The sequence below is a fragment of the Phyllobates terribilis genome, unplaced genomic scaffold (genome assembly GCF_046119375.1).
Source record: "Phyllobates terribilis strain yellow unplaced genomic scaffold, ASM4611937v1 Scaffold_9__5_contigs__length_417890890, whole genome shotgun sequence".
In the NCBI taxonomy this organism is placed as follows: Eukaryota; Metazoa; Chordata; class Amphibia; order Anura; family Dendrobatidae; genus Phyllobates; species Phyllobates terribilis.
The window spans coordinates 164,860,694-164,878,520 of NW_027362769.1; the positions used below are offsets into that span (position 1 = coordinate 164,860,694).

Here is a 17,827-nt window from a genome sequence, read left to right on the forward strand (position 1 = left end):
CTTTTAACTAGGTATAAATGACTCGACAGGTACATTTGGGGATACAGAGACAAGAATGGCGCCAGCATGGCGAGGGGTCCTCCTGGTTCTCCTCTCATCCATGTGTTATGGGCTCAACAGTGCAGTTCTTGGAGACTTCATAGCCCTTGCTGGCCCTTTACAGAGCAACAAAGATGGAGCACTTAATGAAATGGAGCCAGAGGGAGAAATTAGGTGTAATAATAGGGTGTTTAATACCTTGAAAGACCAAATTCCCACTCTCCAGAAGTACGGCGTCACACACTACAAGGTCCAGCTAGCCACAAACTTTGCATCTATCAAGCACAATGCCCTGGAGAGGACTGAGGGGCAGCTGCAGTGTTACCGGATTCTTCTGCGGGAACTGAATGGAGCGAACATTAAACCAATTGTGATCTTACATGGCAGAAGACTTTCTGCAGGTGGCACCCAGACTGGCAAGAGCGCTGTTGATGTCTATACAGAATATGCTGAATTTGCATTCCATTCATTCGGGGATTTGGTCCATACTTGGATAACGTTTGATGTTCCTGCAGATGTAACAGATGTGATGTCCCTGCAGACTCTGCTGGACGCCCATGAGAAAGTGTGCACGGTGTATCGCCAGAAGTATGCCGCTGGAGGTAAATTATCAAAGAAAGATGTAAAATGATTGAATACTAGATTTTCATGACTAATATAATATGATCAGTAAATCTATCATTGTTACAACTATGCGGACTATTCTTATTGCAAAGATAAAGACAATATAACTACTGTAATACTGCCCCCTATGTACAACAATATAACTACTATAATACTGCCCCCTATGTACAGGAATATAACTACTATAATACTGCCCCCTATGTACAAGAATACAACTACTGTAATACTGCCCCTATGTACAAGAATATAACTACTATAATACTGCCCCCTATGTACTAGAATATAACTACTATAATACTGCCCCCTATGTACAAGAATGCAACTACTGTAATACTGCCCCTATGTACAAGAATATAACTACTATAATACTGCCCCCTATGTACTAGAATATAACTACTATAATACTGCCCCTATGTACAAGAATATAACTACTATAATACTGCCCCCTATGTACAAGAATATAACTACTATAATACTGCCCCTATGTTCAAGAATATAACTACTATAATTCTGCTCCTATGTACAAGAATATAACTACTATAATTCTGCTCCTATGTACAAGAATATAACTACTATAATACTGCCCCCTATGTACTAGAATATAACTACTATAATACTGCCCCCTATGTACAAGAATGCAACTACTGTAATACTGCCCCTATGTACAAGAATATAACTACTATAATACTGCCCCCTATGTACTAGAATATAACTACTATAATACTGCCCCTATGTTCAAGAATATAACTACTATAATTCTGCTCCTATGTACAAGAATATAACTACTATAATTCTGCTCCTATGTACAAGAATATAACTACTATAATACTGCCCCTATGTACAAGAATATAACTACTATAATACTGCTCCTATGTTCAAGAATATAACTACTATAATACTGCTCCTATGTTCAAGAATATAACTACTATAATATGCCCCTATGTACAAGAATATAACTACTATAATACTGCTCCTATGTACAAGAATATAACTACTATAATACTGCCCCTATGTACAAGAACATAAGTACTATTATACTGCCCCCTATGTACAAGAATATAACTACTATAATACTGCCCCTATGTACAAGAATATAACTACTATAATACTGCCTCCTATGTACAAGAATATAACTACTATAATACTGCCCCCTATGCACAAGAATATAACTACTATAATACTGCTCCTATGTACAAGAATATAACTACTATAATACTGCTCCCTATGTACAAGAATATAACTACTGTAATACTGCCCCTATGTACAAGAATATAACTACTATAATACTGCCCCCTATGTACAGGAATATAACTACTATAATACTGCTCCTATGTACAAGAATATAACTACTATAATACTGCTCCTATGTGCAAGAATATAACTACTATAATACTGCCTTCTATGTACAAGAATATACAGTGGTGGCCAAAAGTATTGGCACCCCTGCAATTCCGTCAGATAATACTCAGTTTTTTCCTGAAAATGATTGCAATCACAAATTCTTTGGTATTATTATCTTCATTTAAGTTGTCTTCAATGAAAAAAAACACAAAAAGAATTGTCCTAAAGCCAAATTGGATATAATTCCACACCAAACCTAAAAAAGGGGGTGGACAAAAGTATTGGCACCCTTTGAAAAATCATGTGATGCTTCTCTAATTCGTGTAATTAACAGCACCTGTAACTTACCTGTGGCACCTAACAGGTGTTGGCAATAACTAAATCACACTTGCAGCCAGTTAACATGGATTAAAGTTGACTCAACCTCTGTCCTGTGTCCTTGTGTGTACCACATTGAGCATGGAGAAAAGAAAGAAGACCAAAGAACTGTCTGAGGACTTGAGAAACCAAATGGTGAGGAAGCATGAGCAATCTCAAGGCTACAAGTCCATCTCCAAAGACCTGAATGTTCCTGTGTCTTCCGTGCGCAGTGTCATCAAGAAGTTTAAAGCCCATGGCACTGTGGCTAACCTCCCTAGATGTGGACGGAAAAGAAAAATTGACGAGAGATTTCAACGCAAGATTGTGCGGATGGTGGATAAAGAACCTCGACTAACATCTAAACAAGTTCAAGCTGCCCTGCAGTCCGAGGGTACAACAGTGTCAACCCGTACTATCCGTCGGCGTCTGAATGAAAAGGGACAGTATGGTAGGATACCCAGGAAGACCCCACTTCTTACCCCGAGACATAAAAAAGCCAGGCTGGAGTTTGCCAAAACTTACCTGAGAAAGCCTATAACGTTTTGGAAGAATGTTCTCTGGTCAGATGAGACAAAAGTAGAGCTTTTTGGGAAAAAGCATCAACATAGAGTGTACAGGAAAAAAAAAGAGGCATTCAAAGAAAGAACACGGTCCCTACAGTCAAACATGGTGGAGGTTCCCTGATGTTTTGGGGTTGCTTTGCTGCCTCTGGCACTGGACTGCTTGACCGTGTGCATGGCATTATGAAGTCTGAAGACTACCAACAAATTTTGCAGCATAATGTAGGGCCCAGTGTGAGAAAGCTGGGTCTCCCTCAGAAGTCATGGGTCTTCCAGCAGGACAATGACCCAAAACACACTTCCAAAAGCACTATAAAATGGTTTGAGATAAAGCACTGGAGACTTCTAAGGTGGCCAGCAATGAGTCCAGACCTGAATCCCATAGAACACCTGTGGAGAGATCTCAAAATGGCAGTTTGGGGAAGGCACCCTTCAAATATCAGGGACCTGGAGCAGTTTGCCAAAGAAGAATGGTCTACAATTCTAGCAGAGGATTGTAAGAAACTCATTGATGGTTACCGGAAGCGGTTGTTCGCAGTTATTTTGGCTAAAGGTTGTGCAACCAAGTATTAGGCTGAGGGTGCCAATACTTTTGTCTGGCCCATTTTTGGAGTTTTGTGTGAAATGATCAATGATTTGATTTTTGCTTCATTCTCTTTTGTGTTTTTTCCTTGCAAGCAAATTAAATGAAGAGAATAAGACCAAAGAATTTGTGATTGCAATCATTTTCAGGAAGAAACTGAGTATTATCTGACAGAATTGCAGGGGTGCCAATACTTTTGGCCACTACTGTAACTACTATAATACTGCTCCTATGTACAAGAATATAACTACTATAATACTGCTCCTATGTACAAGAATACAACTACTATAATACTGCTCCTATGTACAAGAATACAACTACTATAATACTGCCCCTATATACAAGAATATAACTACTATAATACTGCTCCTATGTACAAGAATATAACTACTATAATACTGCTCATATGTACAAGAATACAACTACTATAATACTGCCCCTATGTACAAGAATATAACTACTATAATACTGCCGCCTATATACAAGAATATAACTACTATAATACTGGTCCTATGTACATGAATATAACTACTATAATACTGCCCCCTATGTACAAGAATATAACTACTATAATACTGCCCCTATGTACAGGAATATAACTACTATAATACTGCCCCCTATGTACAACAATATAACTACTATAATACTGCCCCCTATGTACAAGAATATAACTACTATAATACTGCTCCTATGTACAAGAATATAACTACTATAATACTTCTCCTATGTACAAGAATATAACTACTATAATACTGCCCCTGTGTACAAGAATATAGCTACAATAATAATGCTCCTTTGTACAAGAATATAACTACTATAATACTGAGTTGCCAGTCTGTTTTTTTTTCTGCAGTTTTATGGTCTCCTGTTGTCTTAAGCTAGTTGATTGATTGCTAACGAGTTAAATCTGTGTAGATCTAAGCAGATACGTCCCTATATATTGAGACATAGTCAAGGGGCAGCATTTATGCGGGGGCATTTATGCATATAGCATTTATGCATACTTTATCGAAGTGGCATAATTTATCAAAGTGCCTCGGCAGTTAGATATGGCAGTTGGGCAGGAGACAGGTAAGACATGCAAGACAATTAAACAAACTTGCTTCCAGTTCATATTTTTTGCAAACAGTATTCACCATTTGTATCTGTGCCATTTATATTCTGGCTGCTACAATCATCCACATTCACCATTCTCCCACAAATTCTGCAGACTTCATCCATATTAACTCCTCACTCCTCTCTTCTCCTATGTACAGCTCTCATGCTCTCTTCACAATGTTATACGACACAGATCCATTCATTCCCACCATACAACATAGGAAACGCTCTCACAAATCACTCAACCATCTGCTCACTCTGTGTACCTTCCTTCTCTTAGTCGCAGGTGATATTTCTCCAAATCCAGGACCCTCCAGTAATAATAACACTAACTCTTTCCCTGTTACATTCAGCAACCCTGCTAATCTCATTAATATTCCTTGCTTATCTTCTGTCTCATTCAACTGTGCCCTTTGGAAAGCGCGCTCAGCATGTAATAAACTCTCTTACATCCATGACTTTTTCCTCTCTAACTCCCTCAACCTTCTGGCTCTCACTGAAACCTGGATCCAGCAGTCGGACACCACCACCGCTACAACTCTCTCCTATGGTGGCCTACACTTCTCTCATACTCCGAGACCAGACAACAGATCAGGTGGAGGTGTTGGTCTGCTTCTTTCAACAAAATGTACTTTTCAGGTTATCCCCCCCAGTACCCTCCCTTATCTTCCCTTCTTTTAAGGCCCACACAGTCAGACTCTACCAGCCCTTCTCCCTGCGAGTGGCGGTTGTCTATCGCCCTCCAGGTCCCTCCCGCCAGTTCCTGGATCACTTTGCTGCCTGGCTTCCAAATTTTCTATCCTGCGACATCCCCACGATAATCATGGGAGATTTTAACATCCCAATTAGCGATCCTCTTTCCCCATCTGCCGCTCACCTTTTATCACTAACCTCCTCCTTCGGCCTTTCACAGCTTGCTAATTCTCCTACACATGAGGACGGGAACACATTGGACCTGATCTTCTCCCGGCTTTGCTCAGTACATGACTTTACTCTCTCCCCTTCCACTCTCTGACCATAATCTTCTTTCATTCTCTGTCAAGAACTGTGACTCTACTCAAGACCCCCCCACTTTCCACACTTATAGAAATATACGCGCCATTAACACCCAGAAATGTATGGAAAAGTTACAATCATCATTGGCCCCAATCTCCTCCCTCTCATGTCCCGACTCTGCATTGAAGCATTATAACGAAATAATGCTATGCGCCCTGGATGAAGCCGCACCTCCTACACAAAGAACAATTTGGCATAGACGGCGACAACCCTGGCACACGCCTCAAACACGTCTTCTCCAGCGGTGTTCCAGGTGCGCTGAAAGGCTGTGGAGAAAATCTAATCTGCCCGAAGATTTCCTCCATTATAAATTTATGCTGAAAACATATAACTCTGCCCTTCACCTCTCCAAACAAACCTACTTTAACAACCTCATAATCTCACTTTCCAATAATCCTAAACGACTCTTTGACACGTTTTATTCTCTCCTCAATCAAACAGCACAGGCCCCGACCACGGACCTCAGCGCTGACGATCTGGCCAATTATTTCAAAGAAAAAATTGACCATATCCGAGAGGAAATTTTCTCCCAATCCCCAAACGTTATGCATGTTCCCCCGCCACAATGTATCTTGCTCACTTTCTGATTTCGAACCAGTCACGGAAGATGAAGTGATCAGGCTCCTTGCATCGTCTCGCCCTACCACCTGCACCAGTAACCCTATTCCCTCACATCTCCTTCAGTCCCTTTCTCCAGCTGTCACCACTCACCTAACTGAAATTTCCAACCTCTCCCTCTCATCTGGTATCTTTCCCTCTTCTTTTAAACACGCCAGCATACATCCATTACTTAAAAAAACATCCCTTGACCAGAACTGCACGGCCAACTACAGACCTGTTTTCAATCTTCCCTTTATCTCTAAACTCCTGGAACGCCTGGTCCATTCCCGTCTAATCCGCTATCTCTCAGATAACTCTGTTCTTGACCCTTTACAATCTGGTTTCCGCTCTTTACATTCTACTGAAACTGCCCTCACTAAAGTCTCTAATGATCTACTAACAGCTAAATCTAATGGTCACTACTCCCTGCTGATTCTCCTGGATCTCTCTGCAGTATTCGACACTGTGGATCACCAGCTCCTCCTCACTATGCTCCGCTCTATTGGCCTCAAGGACACTGTTCTCTCCTGGTTCTCCTCCTATCTCTCTGACCGCTCCTTCTCTGTGTCTTTCGCCGGCTCCTCCTCCTCTCTCCTTCCCCTTACTGTCGGGGTTCCTCAAGGATCAGTCCTAGGCCCCCTTCTTTTCTCCTTATATACTGCTCCCATTGGACAAACAATCAGCAGATTCGGTTTTCAGTACCATCTCTATGCTGATGACACCCAATTATACACCTCTGCTCCGGACATCACCCCTACATTACTACAAAAGACCAGTGATTGTCTTTCTGCTGTGTCTAACATTATGTCCTCCCTCTGTCTAAAACTGAATCTGTCAAAAACTGAACTACTCGTATTTCCTCCCTCCACTAACCTACCTGTGCCCGATATTGCCATTTCCGTTTGTGGCTCAACCATTACTCCCCAGCAACAAGCCCGCTGTCTTGGCGTCATTTTTGACTCAGATCTTTCCTTCACTCCTCACATCAAATCACTCACTCGCTCATGTCATCTACATCTCAAAAACATCTCAAGAATCAGGACTTTTCTCACCTTTGACTCGGCAAAAACTCTTACTGTAGCTCTTATTCATTCCCGTCTGGACTACTGCAACTCTCTACTTATCGGGCTCCCTCTTACTAAACTCTCCCCTCTCCAATCCGTCCTTAACGCAGCAGCCAGGATCATATTCCTCACCAACAGCTACACCGATGCCTCTTCCGTGTGCCAGTAATTGCATTGGTTACCCATCCAATATAGAGTTCAATTTAAACTTATCACGCTTACCCACAAAGCGCTCCATGCTTCAGTACCCCCCTACATCTCCTCCCTTGTCTCAGTCTACCACCCTACACGTGCCCTCCGTTCTGCCAGTGACTTAAAACTAAAATCCTCCATAATCCGAACTTCCCACTCCCGTCTCCAAGATTTCTCGCGTGCTGCGCCAATTCTTTGGAATGCACTACCCAGGACAGTTCAATTAATTCTCAATACCCACAGTTTCAAGCGGACCCTAAAAACCCATTTCTTTAGACTGACCTATCGGCTCAACACACTCTGTCCATCCCAGTTTTCCCCCATATTAAAATCTTCTTCAATTTCAGGTTCATACCAACCATGCACATAATAGCCTCTGTCAGGACTGTACACATACTGGCAGGCGACCAGTCCATGTATTATTTATCCTATATAGTATATCAAGGCTGCATTATACAATATATGTACATTCTACCTTTTGTGTCTCCCCCATTTCCTCATAGACTGTAAGCTTGCGAGCAGGGCCCTCACTCCTTTTGATATGAGATATGTTTATTCTGTATTGTTTGTTTAAGTCCCTCCTAAAATTTATAAAGTGCTGCGGAATATGTTGGCGCTATAAAAATAAAAATTATTATTATTATTACTGCTCCTATGTACAAGAATATAACTACTATAATACTGCCCCTATGTACAAGAATATAACTACTATAGTACTGCATCCTATGTACAAGAATATAACCACTATAATACTGCTCCTATGTACAAGAATATAACTACTATAATACTGCTCCTATGTACAAGAATATAACTACTATAATACTGCTCCTATGTACAAGAATATAACTACTATAATACTGCATCCTATGTACAAGAATATAACCACTATAATACTGCATCCTATGTACAAGAATATAACTATTATAATACTGCCCCTATGTACAAGAATATAACTACTATAATACTGCCCCTATGTACAAGAATATAACTACTATAATACTGCCCCTATGTACAAGAATATAACTACTATAGTACTGCATCCTATGTACAAGAATATAACTATTATAATACTGCCCCTATGTACAAGAATATAACTACTATAATACTGCCCCTATGTACAAGAATATAACTACTATAATACTGCCCCTATGTACAGGAATATAACTACTATAATACTGCCCCTATGTACAAGAATATAACTACTATAATACTGCCCCTATGTACAAGAATATAACTACTATAATACTGCCCCTATGTACAAGAATATAACTACTATAATACTGTCCCCTATGTACAAGAATATAACTACTATAATACTGCCCCTATGTACAAGAATATAACTACTATAATACTGCCCCTATGTACAAGAATATAACTACTATAATACTGTCCCCTATGTACAAGAATATAACTACTATAATACTGCCCCCTATGTACAAGAATATAACTACTATAATACTGCCCCTATGTACAAGAATATAACTACTATAATACTGCCCCCTATGTACAAGAATATAACTACTATAATACTGCCCCTATGTACAACAATATATAACTACTATAATACTGCCCCTATGTACAACAATATATAACTACTATAATACTGCTCCCTATGTACAACAGTATATAACTACTATAATACTGCTCCTATGTACAAGAATATATAACTACTATAATACTGCCCCTATGTACAACAATATATAACTACTATAATACTGCCCCCTATGTACAACAATATATAACTACTATAATACTGCCCCTATGTACAACAATATATAACTACTATAATACTGCCCCTATGTACAAGAATATAACTACTATAATACTGCCCCTATGTACAACAATATATAACTACTATAATACTGCCCCTATGTACAACAATATATAACTACTATAATACTGCCCCCTATGTACAACAATATATAACTACTATAATACTGCCCCTATGTACAACAATATATAATTACTATAATACTACCCCTATGTACAATAATATAACTACTATAATACTGCCACTATGTACAACAATATATAACTACTATAATACTGCCCCTATGTACAACAATATATAACTACTATAATACTGCTCCCTATGTACAAAAATATATAACTACTATAATACTGCCCCTATGTACAAGAATATATAACTACTATAATACTGCTCCTATGTACAAGAATATATAATTACTATAATACTACCCCTATGTACAATAATATAACTACTATAATACTGCCCCTATGTACAACAATATATAATTACTATAATACTACCCCTATGTACAATAATATAACTACTATAATACTGCTCCTATGTACAACAATATATAATTACTATAATACTACCCCTATGTACAATAATATAACTACTATAATACTGCCACTATGTACAACAATATATAACTACTATAATACTGCCACTATGTACAACAATATATAACTACTATAATACTGCCCCTATGTACAACAATATATAACTACTATAATACTGCTCCCTATGTACAACAATATATAACTACTATAATACTGCTCCTATGTACAAGAATATATAACTACTATAATACTGCCCCTATGTACAACAATATATAACTACTATAATACTGCCCCCTATGTACAACAATATATAACTACTATAATACTGCCCCTATGTACAACAATATATAACTACTATAATACTGCCCCTATGTACAAGAATATAACTACTATAATACTGCCCCTATGTACAACAATATATAACTACTATAATACTGCTCCCTATGTACAACAATATATAACTACTATAATACTGCTCCTATGTACAAGAATATATAACTACTATAATACTGCCCCTATGTACAACAATATATAACTACTATAATACTGCCCCCTATGTACAACAATATATAACTACTATAATACTGCCCCTATGTACAACAATATATAACTACTATAATACTGCCCCTATGTACAAGAATATAACTACTATAATACTGCCCCTATGTACAACAATATATAACTACTATAATACTGCCCCTATGTACAACAATATATAACTACTATAATACTGCTTCAATTTATGCATGCCAGAGCAAATAACAGCTGATCTGTAGGGATCCACGTGTCTGACTCCCACCGATGGCCTATCCTGTGTACTCGTCATTAATACTTACGCCTGGACAACCCCTTTAAACAATGTGATTATGTACTTAAAGAATCTCCGATTTCTCCAGTTTCTCTACAGGCACATGCTACAATTCCTATATAAATCTGCTTCTCTCATTACTTATCACAAGCAGAACGTTGTCTCAGATCTTCAGGGTAACATGTTTTTATCATGGGGTAATGAATCACATTGTGAACTCTGCACCCAGATAAGTCTTGTTTGTGCAAATCAATATCTTATATAGATAAGGAATTAATTTCAAAGTGATAAGAAGATTGATGAACACATCTGATACATTGTAACACATAATGAACTTCATAGAGAGCTTAATTAGCACAATATAAAGTGTTTCCCCTGACAAAATAATGTAGAGAAAATAATAGTTTTCAATGTTTTCCCCATTCAGCTCCTTTGCTCTATAGGATTCCAACAATAGTGATAGAAAATTTTGACTGCTACAGAGCTCTTCATCCCATCATAATATCTATGACTAAAGGAGAAATCAATACTAGCTATAAATATTTGTATATTGTTAGCTCCCCCTAGTGGTGGCTGTGGACAGACAAAATTTAATCATATAACTGTCTATTTTCATGTATAGACATGTGGTGGAAAGACAACATTCTGGCTGTCTGGATGGACCACCACTAGTGGGAGCCTATTATATAAATAATAGGCTCCCTCTAGTGGTGGTCCATCCAGACGGTGCTGGACAATTCCTTTAATAAACAATATTGTTTATATAATGAACTTAAAATGATTGTCTAGCACTTTGATGACGTACTTTAACGATATATATGTCTGCTGGAATCAGGACAGCACAGCTCCGCACACTGTGTAATGGCCATTCCCAGGTACTGAAGATCAAGTCCTATTGAAGTGCTTGTGATCTGATCTGCAGTACCAGAGAACTGCCACTACACAGCATGTGGAGCTGTTCTAATTCTGTTCACTGTTTATCTCAGATTGGTGGAAATCTGACACCTGACACCCCTACCAATCTGATGTTATGGGATGTAAACAGTGAACAGAATTAGAACAGCTCCACATGCTGTGTAGTGGCAGTTCTCTGGTACTGCAGATCAGATCACAAGCACTTCAATAGGACTTGATCTTCAGTACCTGGGAATGGCCACTACACAGTGTGCGGAGCTGTGCTGTCCTGATTCCAACTAAACAGTGGAGTGCCGGGTGACAGGCCTCCACCAATCTGATACTGATGATTGTCGATCTATCCACAGCCGCTGACAGATGTGACTATGCTAATGCAATGGTGATCAATAGGTAGGGAAAGTCATGATCCAATGATACATGATGCTGTGCTTTGATCATCAGGTGGACGGATATCCATTGCTCTGGGGTCGAGAGCACTGAGCACCTCTCTATCAATACACCCTCGAGTCCTGGTAAATACAGTTGTCCTTTTGGACGTACATCTTCCAGGTATTCTCCGTGCATGAGGCCAGAGCAGGTGTCACAGGACGGCAAGCTAAGGCTATTATCATGGGCGCCAGGCTAAAGCGGCATGTGATTTCACTGTTGAGAGTGGAGTAAGTCTCTGCCACAAATCTCTGGCAGAGGCTTATCGGCCCTGAGAATAAAAGGATTAGGCTGTGAATTTCAACATGTCCAATCCTTCTCTCCCATCTGTCAACGATGAATCAATATGCCCCCCCCCCCATTCACAATAAATACTGAGTCCGTCCCCCCTAAATTAGCAGGTTTGGCTGACTTGAATTTGTTCTGAAGTGTATGGGGTCTGCGCAATACGGTGTGTAACCGGAGATTCTGGGTACCCCTTTTAAAACATTGCTTTTTAAGATTACATCTTTGTATAGGTTCTCACCAGCCCCCAAAAATGGGGAAAAAAATAAAGTGGAAAGTGACCCCGTCTACTCTAGTCCCATATTAGCTGAAAGGGGGTATATATGGCCTTGCACATGAAAAGTGACTTTAGTCATATAGGACAACGACACCATTAGATTAATCAATTCTGCATCTTTTAGGAAACAGTGGATTTTCTTGCGCTGAACTTGAAATATGACTGCGGCAACGCGAATCAGCTGCAAGAGCGGACCGCAGTTCAGGTAATAAGATCACAAGTGACTTTGCTCCTTCAACAAACTTTACTTTTCAGAAGAACCTATGTAAGTCTTTATTCTAGATAAATGGGAAAGTCAAGGGAAACCAAGGTATGTACAATGTAGGGTGCAGAAGTGACGGTCTCGCCCTACAGTTTGACCACTAGTGGCTGCTATTGTTCACCTTAATAATTGTGTTGCAATCCCACTCCTTACCACTGGAGGCTGCTGTTGTGTTCTGCATTTGCCCTTTACTAAGATGGCAGATTCTGAACCTGTGGAATCCATTTTGTTTCCTGTTTGGGCCTACTTAAAGCCGCATGGATCTCTCACTCATTGCTTGAGTATTGTGTCTAGCTGTTAGCCTAGTTTCCAGTCTCCAAGCTCCTGAACATTCTTACCTAGATTGTTCTCACCTATCTACGGATTGTTTCCTACAACTCCTTTTATTAACTACTAGAACTTCTACTACCGCTTGCTATTCTGCTCATGCTCCTTCGGACACTGGTGTCCAGCAGTACTATGACAGTATCGTAACACCCGGTCCCTATAGCCTGAAGAGTCCCAAAACGTCACTCAGTCCCATGTAAGGAAGCCAGTTCTTTGAATGATTTCTGATAGCAGATTTGCATTGGGGTCCAAACGCATTAATTTGCCCCTATAAAGAAAATCATTATAAAATTCTTATCTAAAAAGTACTTTCCATTTTGTTCATATGACTGTTCACCCCTTTTTATCCTTCAAGAGCAAGGTTTTGGTTACTACTATGTTAAAACTCCTTTTCACTCTTCATGTGTTATATACCCATGTTATATTTTTCTTTGTAGCGTTATAATATATTACTGCCGCCATTATAATTATTATTATTATTACAGAACATCAAGAAAGGTCTGGACGTGTTGGTTTTCAGCTTAGCACTAAATGACTGCAGCTTCATAAACGAGGAAAATAAATATCTCTCTGCCTTTACATTTCTTAAAGGTAAAGTAGTGATGTTAGATACAAGGGTTAAAGCATATGTCCAACTTTACACCCACATTTGTACAATTCATCTACAATTGAAAAAAAAATGCTTTTTGTTTTCTGTATACAACTGTGTCTCCATGGTAACAGACTACAAACAAACCCTGTGTAGTCTGACCCAGCAGTCATACCGTCTTATGTCTTTTTCCCAGCTTCTTGCTCACATACATTTTAAGTGTCATTTTTTGGGGGTTATAAGTGCTATCCACTAATTTTACAGATAGATCATGGGTCCATCACAATGAAAGTGTCATTTTTGCAGATCGATTGTCCGCAAAAAAAAAAGTCCTACTTTGATCCATGTACACCTATGAAAGTCAATAACCCCATAAAAAAAAAACAAGTGTAATCCAAGTGCTGTCCGTATTTTAATTTTTAATAAGTAGAAGCTTAAAACATTTGTTTTACATATGAGAAAAACCAATGCAACATGAATTATAAAAACTGACACATGGATCAAAAATTGGTCCAGTGCATGAAAAAAAACCTGATTTGTAAAACCGGCCATAGCAAGAAGCAGGAAGTCTGCGGCATCAGACTCCAGGATTTGCTGCTATTACTATAAAATGCTCAGGATACGATAAAAACAGTATGATTTTATTGCACAAAAAAGATTACTCTAGGGCAGTGGCGTACCGCCAATGGCGGCAGGCCACGCGACTGCTATGGGGCCCGTGACGCGAGGGGGCCCCATAGCAGTCCAGGGGAGGACATATCGCCGCCGGTGCAGCTGCTCCCTGCACGCGGCGGGCATGGAGCGATCCCTGCAGCTCTGCTGCTGACAGGAGGAAAATGGCAGCGGAGCTGGAGGGCTCCGTTCTCTGCTTCCTCCTTGACACAGACGCGCGCAGCTTGATAACATCATCATGCAGCGCTCGCCTGGGTCAGGAAGAAAGTTGCCAGCAACTATGAGGATGCTGCAGGAGAGCGTGCTGAGAGGTAAGTTTTTTTTTTGTTTTTTTTTTACTTAAAACGCTAGGGAGAGGAACAGGAGAATGAGGGGAGGTGGGGGAGAGCAATGGTGGAGCTGGGGAGAGTAATGAGGGGGATGGGGAGAGAAATGATGGGGATGATGGGGCTGGGGAGAGCAATGATGGGGATGTGGTGCTGGAGAAAGCAATGATGGGGCTGGGGGGAGCAATGATGGGGATGATGGGGCTGGGGAGAGCAATGATGGGGATGTGGGGCTGGGGAGAGCAATCTTGGAGCTGATGGAGCTGGGGAGAGCAATTATGGGGATGGTGGCAATGGGGAGAGCAATGATGGGGCTGATGAGGCTGAGGAGATCAATGATGTGGATGGTGGGGCTGGGGAGAGCAATGATGGTGCTGATGGGGCTGGTGAGAGCAATGATGGGGATGGTGGGGCTGGAGAGAGCAATGATGGGGATGGTGGAGCTGGCGAGAGCAGTGATGGGGCTGATGGAGCTGGGGAGAGCAATTATGGGGATGGTGGGGCTGGAGAGAGAAATTATGGGGCTGATGGAGCTGGAGAGAGCAATGATGGGGATGGTGGGGCTGGGGAAAGCAATGATGGGGCTGGGGAGAGCAATGATGGGGATGGTGAGGCTGAGGAGAGCAATGATGGGGCTGATGTGGCTGGGGAAAACAATGATGGGGATGGTGGCAATAGGGAGAGCAATGATGGGAATGGTGGGGCTGGGGAGAGCAATGATGGGGCTGGGGAAAGCAATGATGGGGATGGTGGGACTGGGGAGAACAATGATGGGGATGGTGGAGATGGGGAGAGCAATGATGGGGATGGTGGGTCTGGGGAGAGCAATGATGGGACTGATGGAGCTGGAGAGAGCAATGATGGGGATGGTGGTGCTGGGCGGAGCAATGATGGGGCTGATGGGGCAGGGGAGAGCAATGACGGGGCTAATGGAACTGGGGAGAGCAATGATGGGGATGGTGGGACTGGGGAGAGCAATGATAGGGATGGTGGCGATGATGAGAGCAATGATGGGGCTAATGGGGCTGAGGAGATCAATGATGTGGATGGTGGGGCTGGGGAGAGCAATGATGGGGCTGATGGGGCTGGGGAGAGCAATGATGGGGATGGTGGGGCTGGGGTGGGCAATGATGGGGCTGGGGAGAGCAATGATGGGGATGGTGGGGCTGGGGAGAGCAATGATGGGGATGGTGGGGCTGGGGAGAGCAAGAGAGCAATGATGGGGATGGTGGGGCTGGGGAGAGCAATGATGGGGAGAGCAATTATGGGGATGGTGGGGCTGGGGAGAGAAATGATAGGGCTGATGGAACTGGAGAGAGCAATGATGGGGATGGTAGGGCTGGGGAGAGCAATGATGGGTCTGATGGGGCTGGGGAGAGCAATGATGGGGCTGGGGAGAGCAATGATGGGGCTGATGGGGCTGGGGAGAGCAATGATGGGGATGGTGGGGCTGGGGAGAGCAATGATGGGGATGGTGGGGCTGAGGAGAGCAATGATGGGGCTGGGGAAAGAATGATGGGGATGGTGGGACTGGGGAGAGCAATGATGGGGATGTGGCAATGGGGAGCGCAATTATGGGGATGGTGAGGCTGGGGAGAGCAATGATGGAGCTGGGGAGAGCAATGATGGGGATGGTGGAGATGGGGAGAGCAATGATGGGGATGGTGGGTCTGGGGAGAGCAATGATGGGGCTGATGGAGCTGGAGAGAGCAATGATGGGGATGGTGGTGCTGGGCGGAGCAATGATGGGGCTGATGGGGCAGGGGAGAGCAATGATGGGGCTAATGGAACTGGGGAGAGCAATGATGGGGATGGTGGGACTGGGGAGAGCAATGATAGGGATGGTGGCGATGATGATAGCAATGATGGGGCTAATGGGGCTGAGGAGATCAATGATGTGGATGGTGGGGCTGGGGAGAGCAATGATGGGGCTGATGGGGCTGGGGAGAGCAATGATGGGGATGGTGGGGCTGGGGAGAGCAAGAGAGCAATGATGGGGATGGTGGGGCTGGGGAGAGCAATGATGGGGAGAGCAATTATGGGGATGGTGGGGCTGGGGAGAGAAATGATAGGGCTGATGGAAATGGAGAGAGCAATGATGGGGATGGTGGGGCTGGGGAGAGCAATGATGGGTCTGATGGGGCTGGGGAGAGCAATGATGGGGCTGATGGGGCTGGGGAGAGCAATGATGGGGATGGTGGGGCTGGGGAGAGCAATGATGGGGATGGTGGGGCTGAGGAGAGCAATGATGGGGCTGATGGGGCTGGGGAAAGAATGATGGGGATGGTGGGACTGGGGAGAGCAATGATGGGGATGGTGGCAATGGGGAGCGCAATTATGGGGATGTTGAGGCTGGGGAGAGCAATGATGGAGCTGGGGAGAGCAATGATGGGGATGGTGGGGCTGGGGAAAGCAATGATGGGGCTGATTGGGCTGGGAAGAGCAATGATGGGGCTGGGGAAAGCTATGATGGGGATGATGGGGCTGTAGAGAGCAATGATGGGGGTGCTAGGAGAGAGCAATGATGGGGGTGCTGGAAGAGAGCAATGATGGGGGTTTCACTTTGCTTGTACTGCAAAGCCTTGTATATTTTCCGTGTGCACATAGCCTTACAGTTAATTGGGGAGAGTCACTGAGACTGAATAATTTATATTATTGGGCGGCAGAGATTATAGTTAATGGGGGGCACAGTGCTGCTGATCACTTGGTATTTTGATTACTAAATGGCTAATAGTATATTAATGGTGGGGTACATATCTGTATTCAGGGGCGCAGTGTGGGGGAGACACAAGTATATATACAATATATGTGACCTTGTTATTTTTAGGGCTGTACTGATCATCGTGACAAGATGAGTCGTGGATGGGAGATGTCGACATGAAGGTCTGACCAGATGGAGAAGAAGCAGCAGAAACTGACTCTGGTCAGATGAGACGTTAGCGGTAAGTGCCTGGATGTAAATATTATTCTGTATCTGCGCCGTATGACTTGGAGTGATAATGCTATCTGTAAAATCCCTTAAGGCCCCGTCACACTTAGCGACGCTGCAACGATCCCGACAACGATACGACCTGTCAGGGATCGTTGCTGCATCGCTATGTGGTCGCTGGTGA

General features: G+C 42.3%; 1 protein-coding gene across 1 annotated transcript in view; it reads left to right on the forward strand.

The window, feature by feature from the left end:
• Positions 1 to 17,827, forward strand: part of LOC141161832 (lactase/phlorizin hydrolase-like) — a 52,135-nt gene continuing 34,308 nt past the window's right edge. The window contains exons 1-4 of the mRNA XM_073647261.1: positions 1 to 641; positions 11,992 to 12,062; positions 12,663 to 12,743; positions 13,613 to 13,718. Coding sequence (XP_073503362.1) covers positions 56 to 641; positions 11,992 to 12,062; positions 12,663 to 12,743; positions 13,613 to 13,718 — 844 coding nt within the window. The 5' untranslated portion in view covers positions 1 to 55. The remainder of the gene's footprint in view (positions 642 to 11,991; positions 12,063 to 12,662; positions 12,744 to 13,612; positions 13,719 to 17,827) is intronic.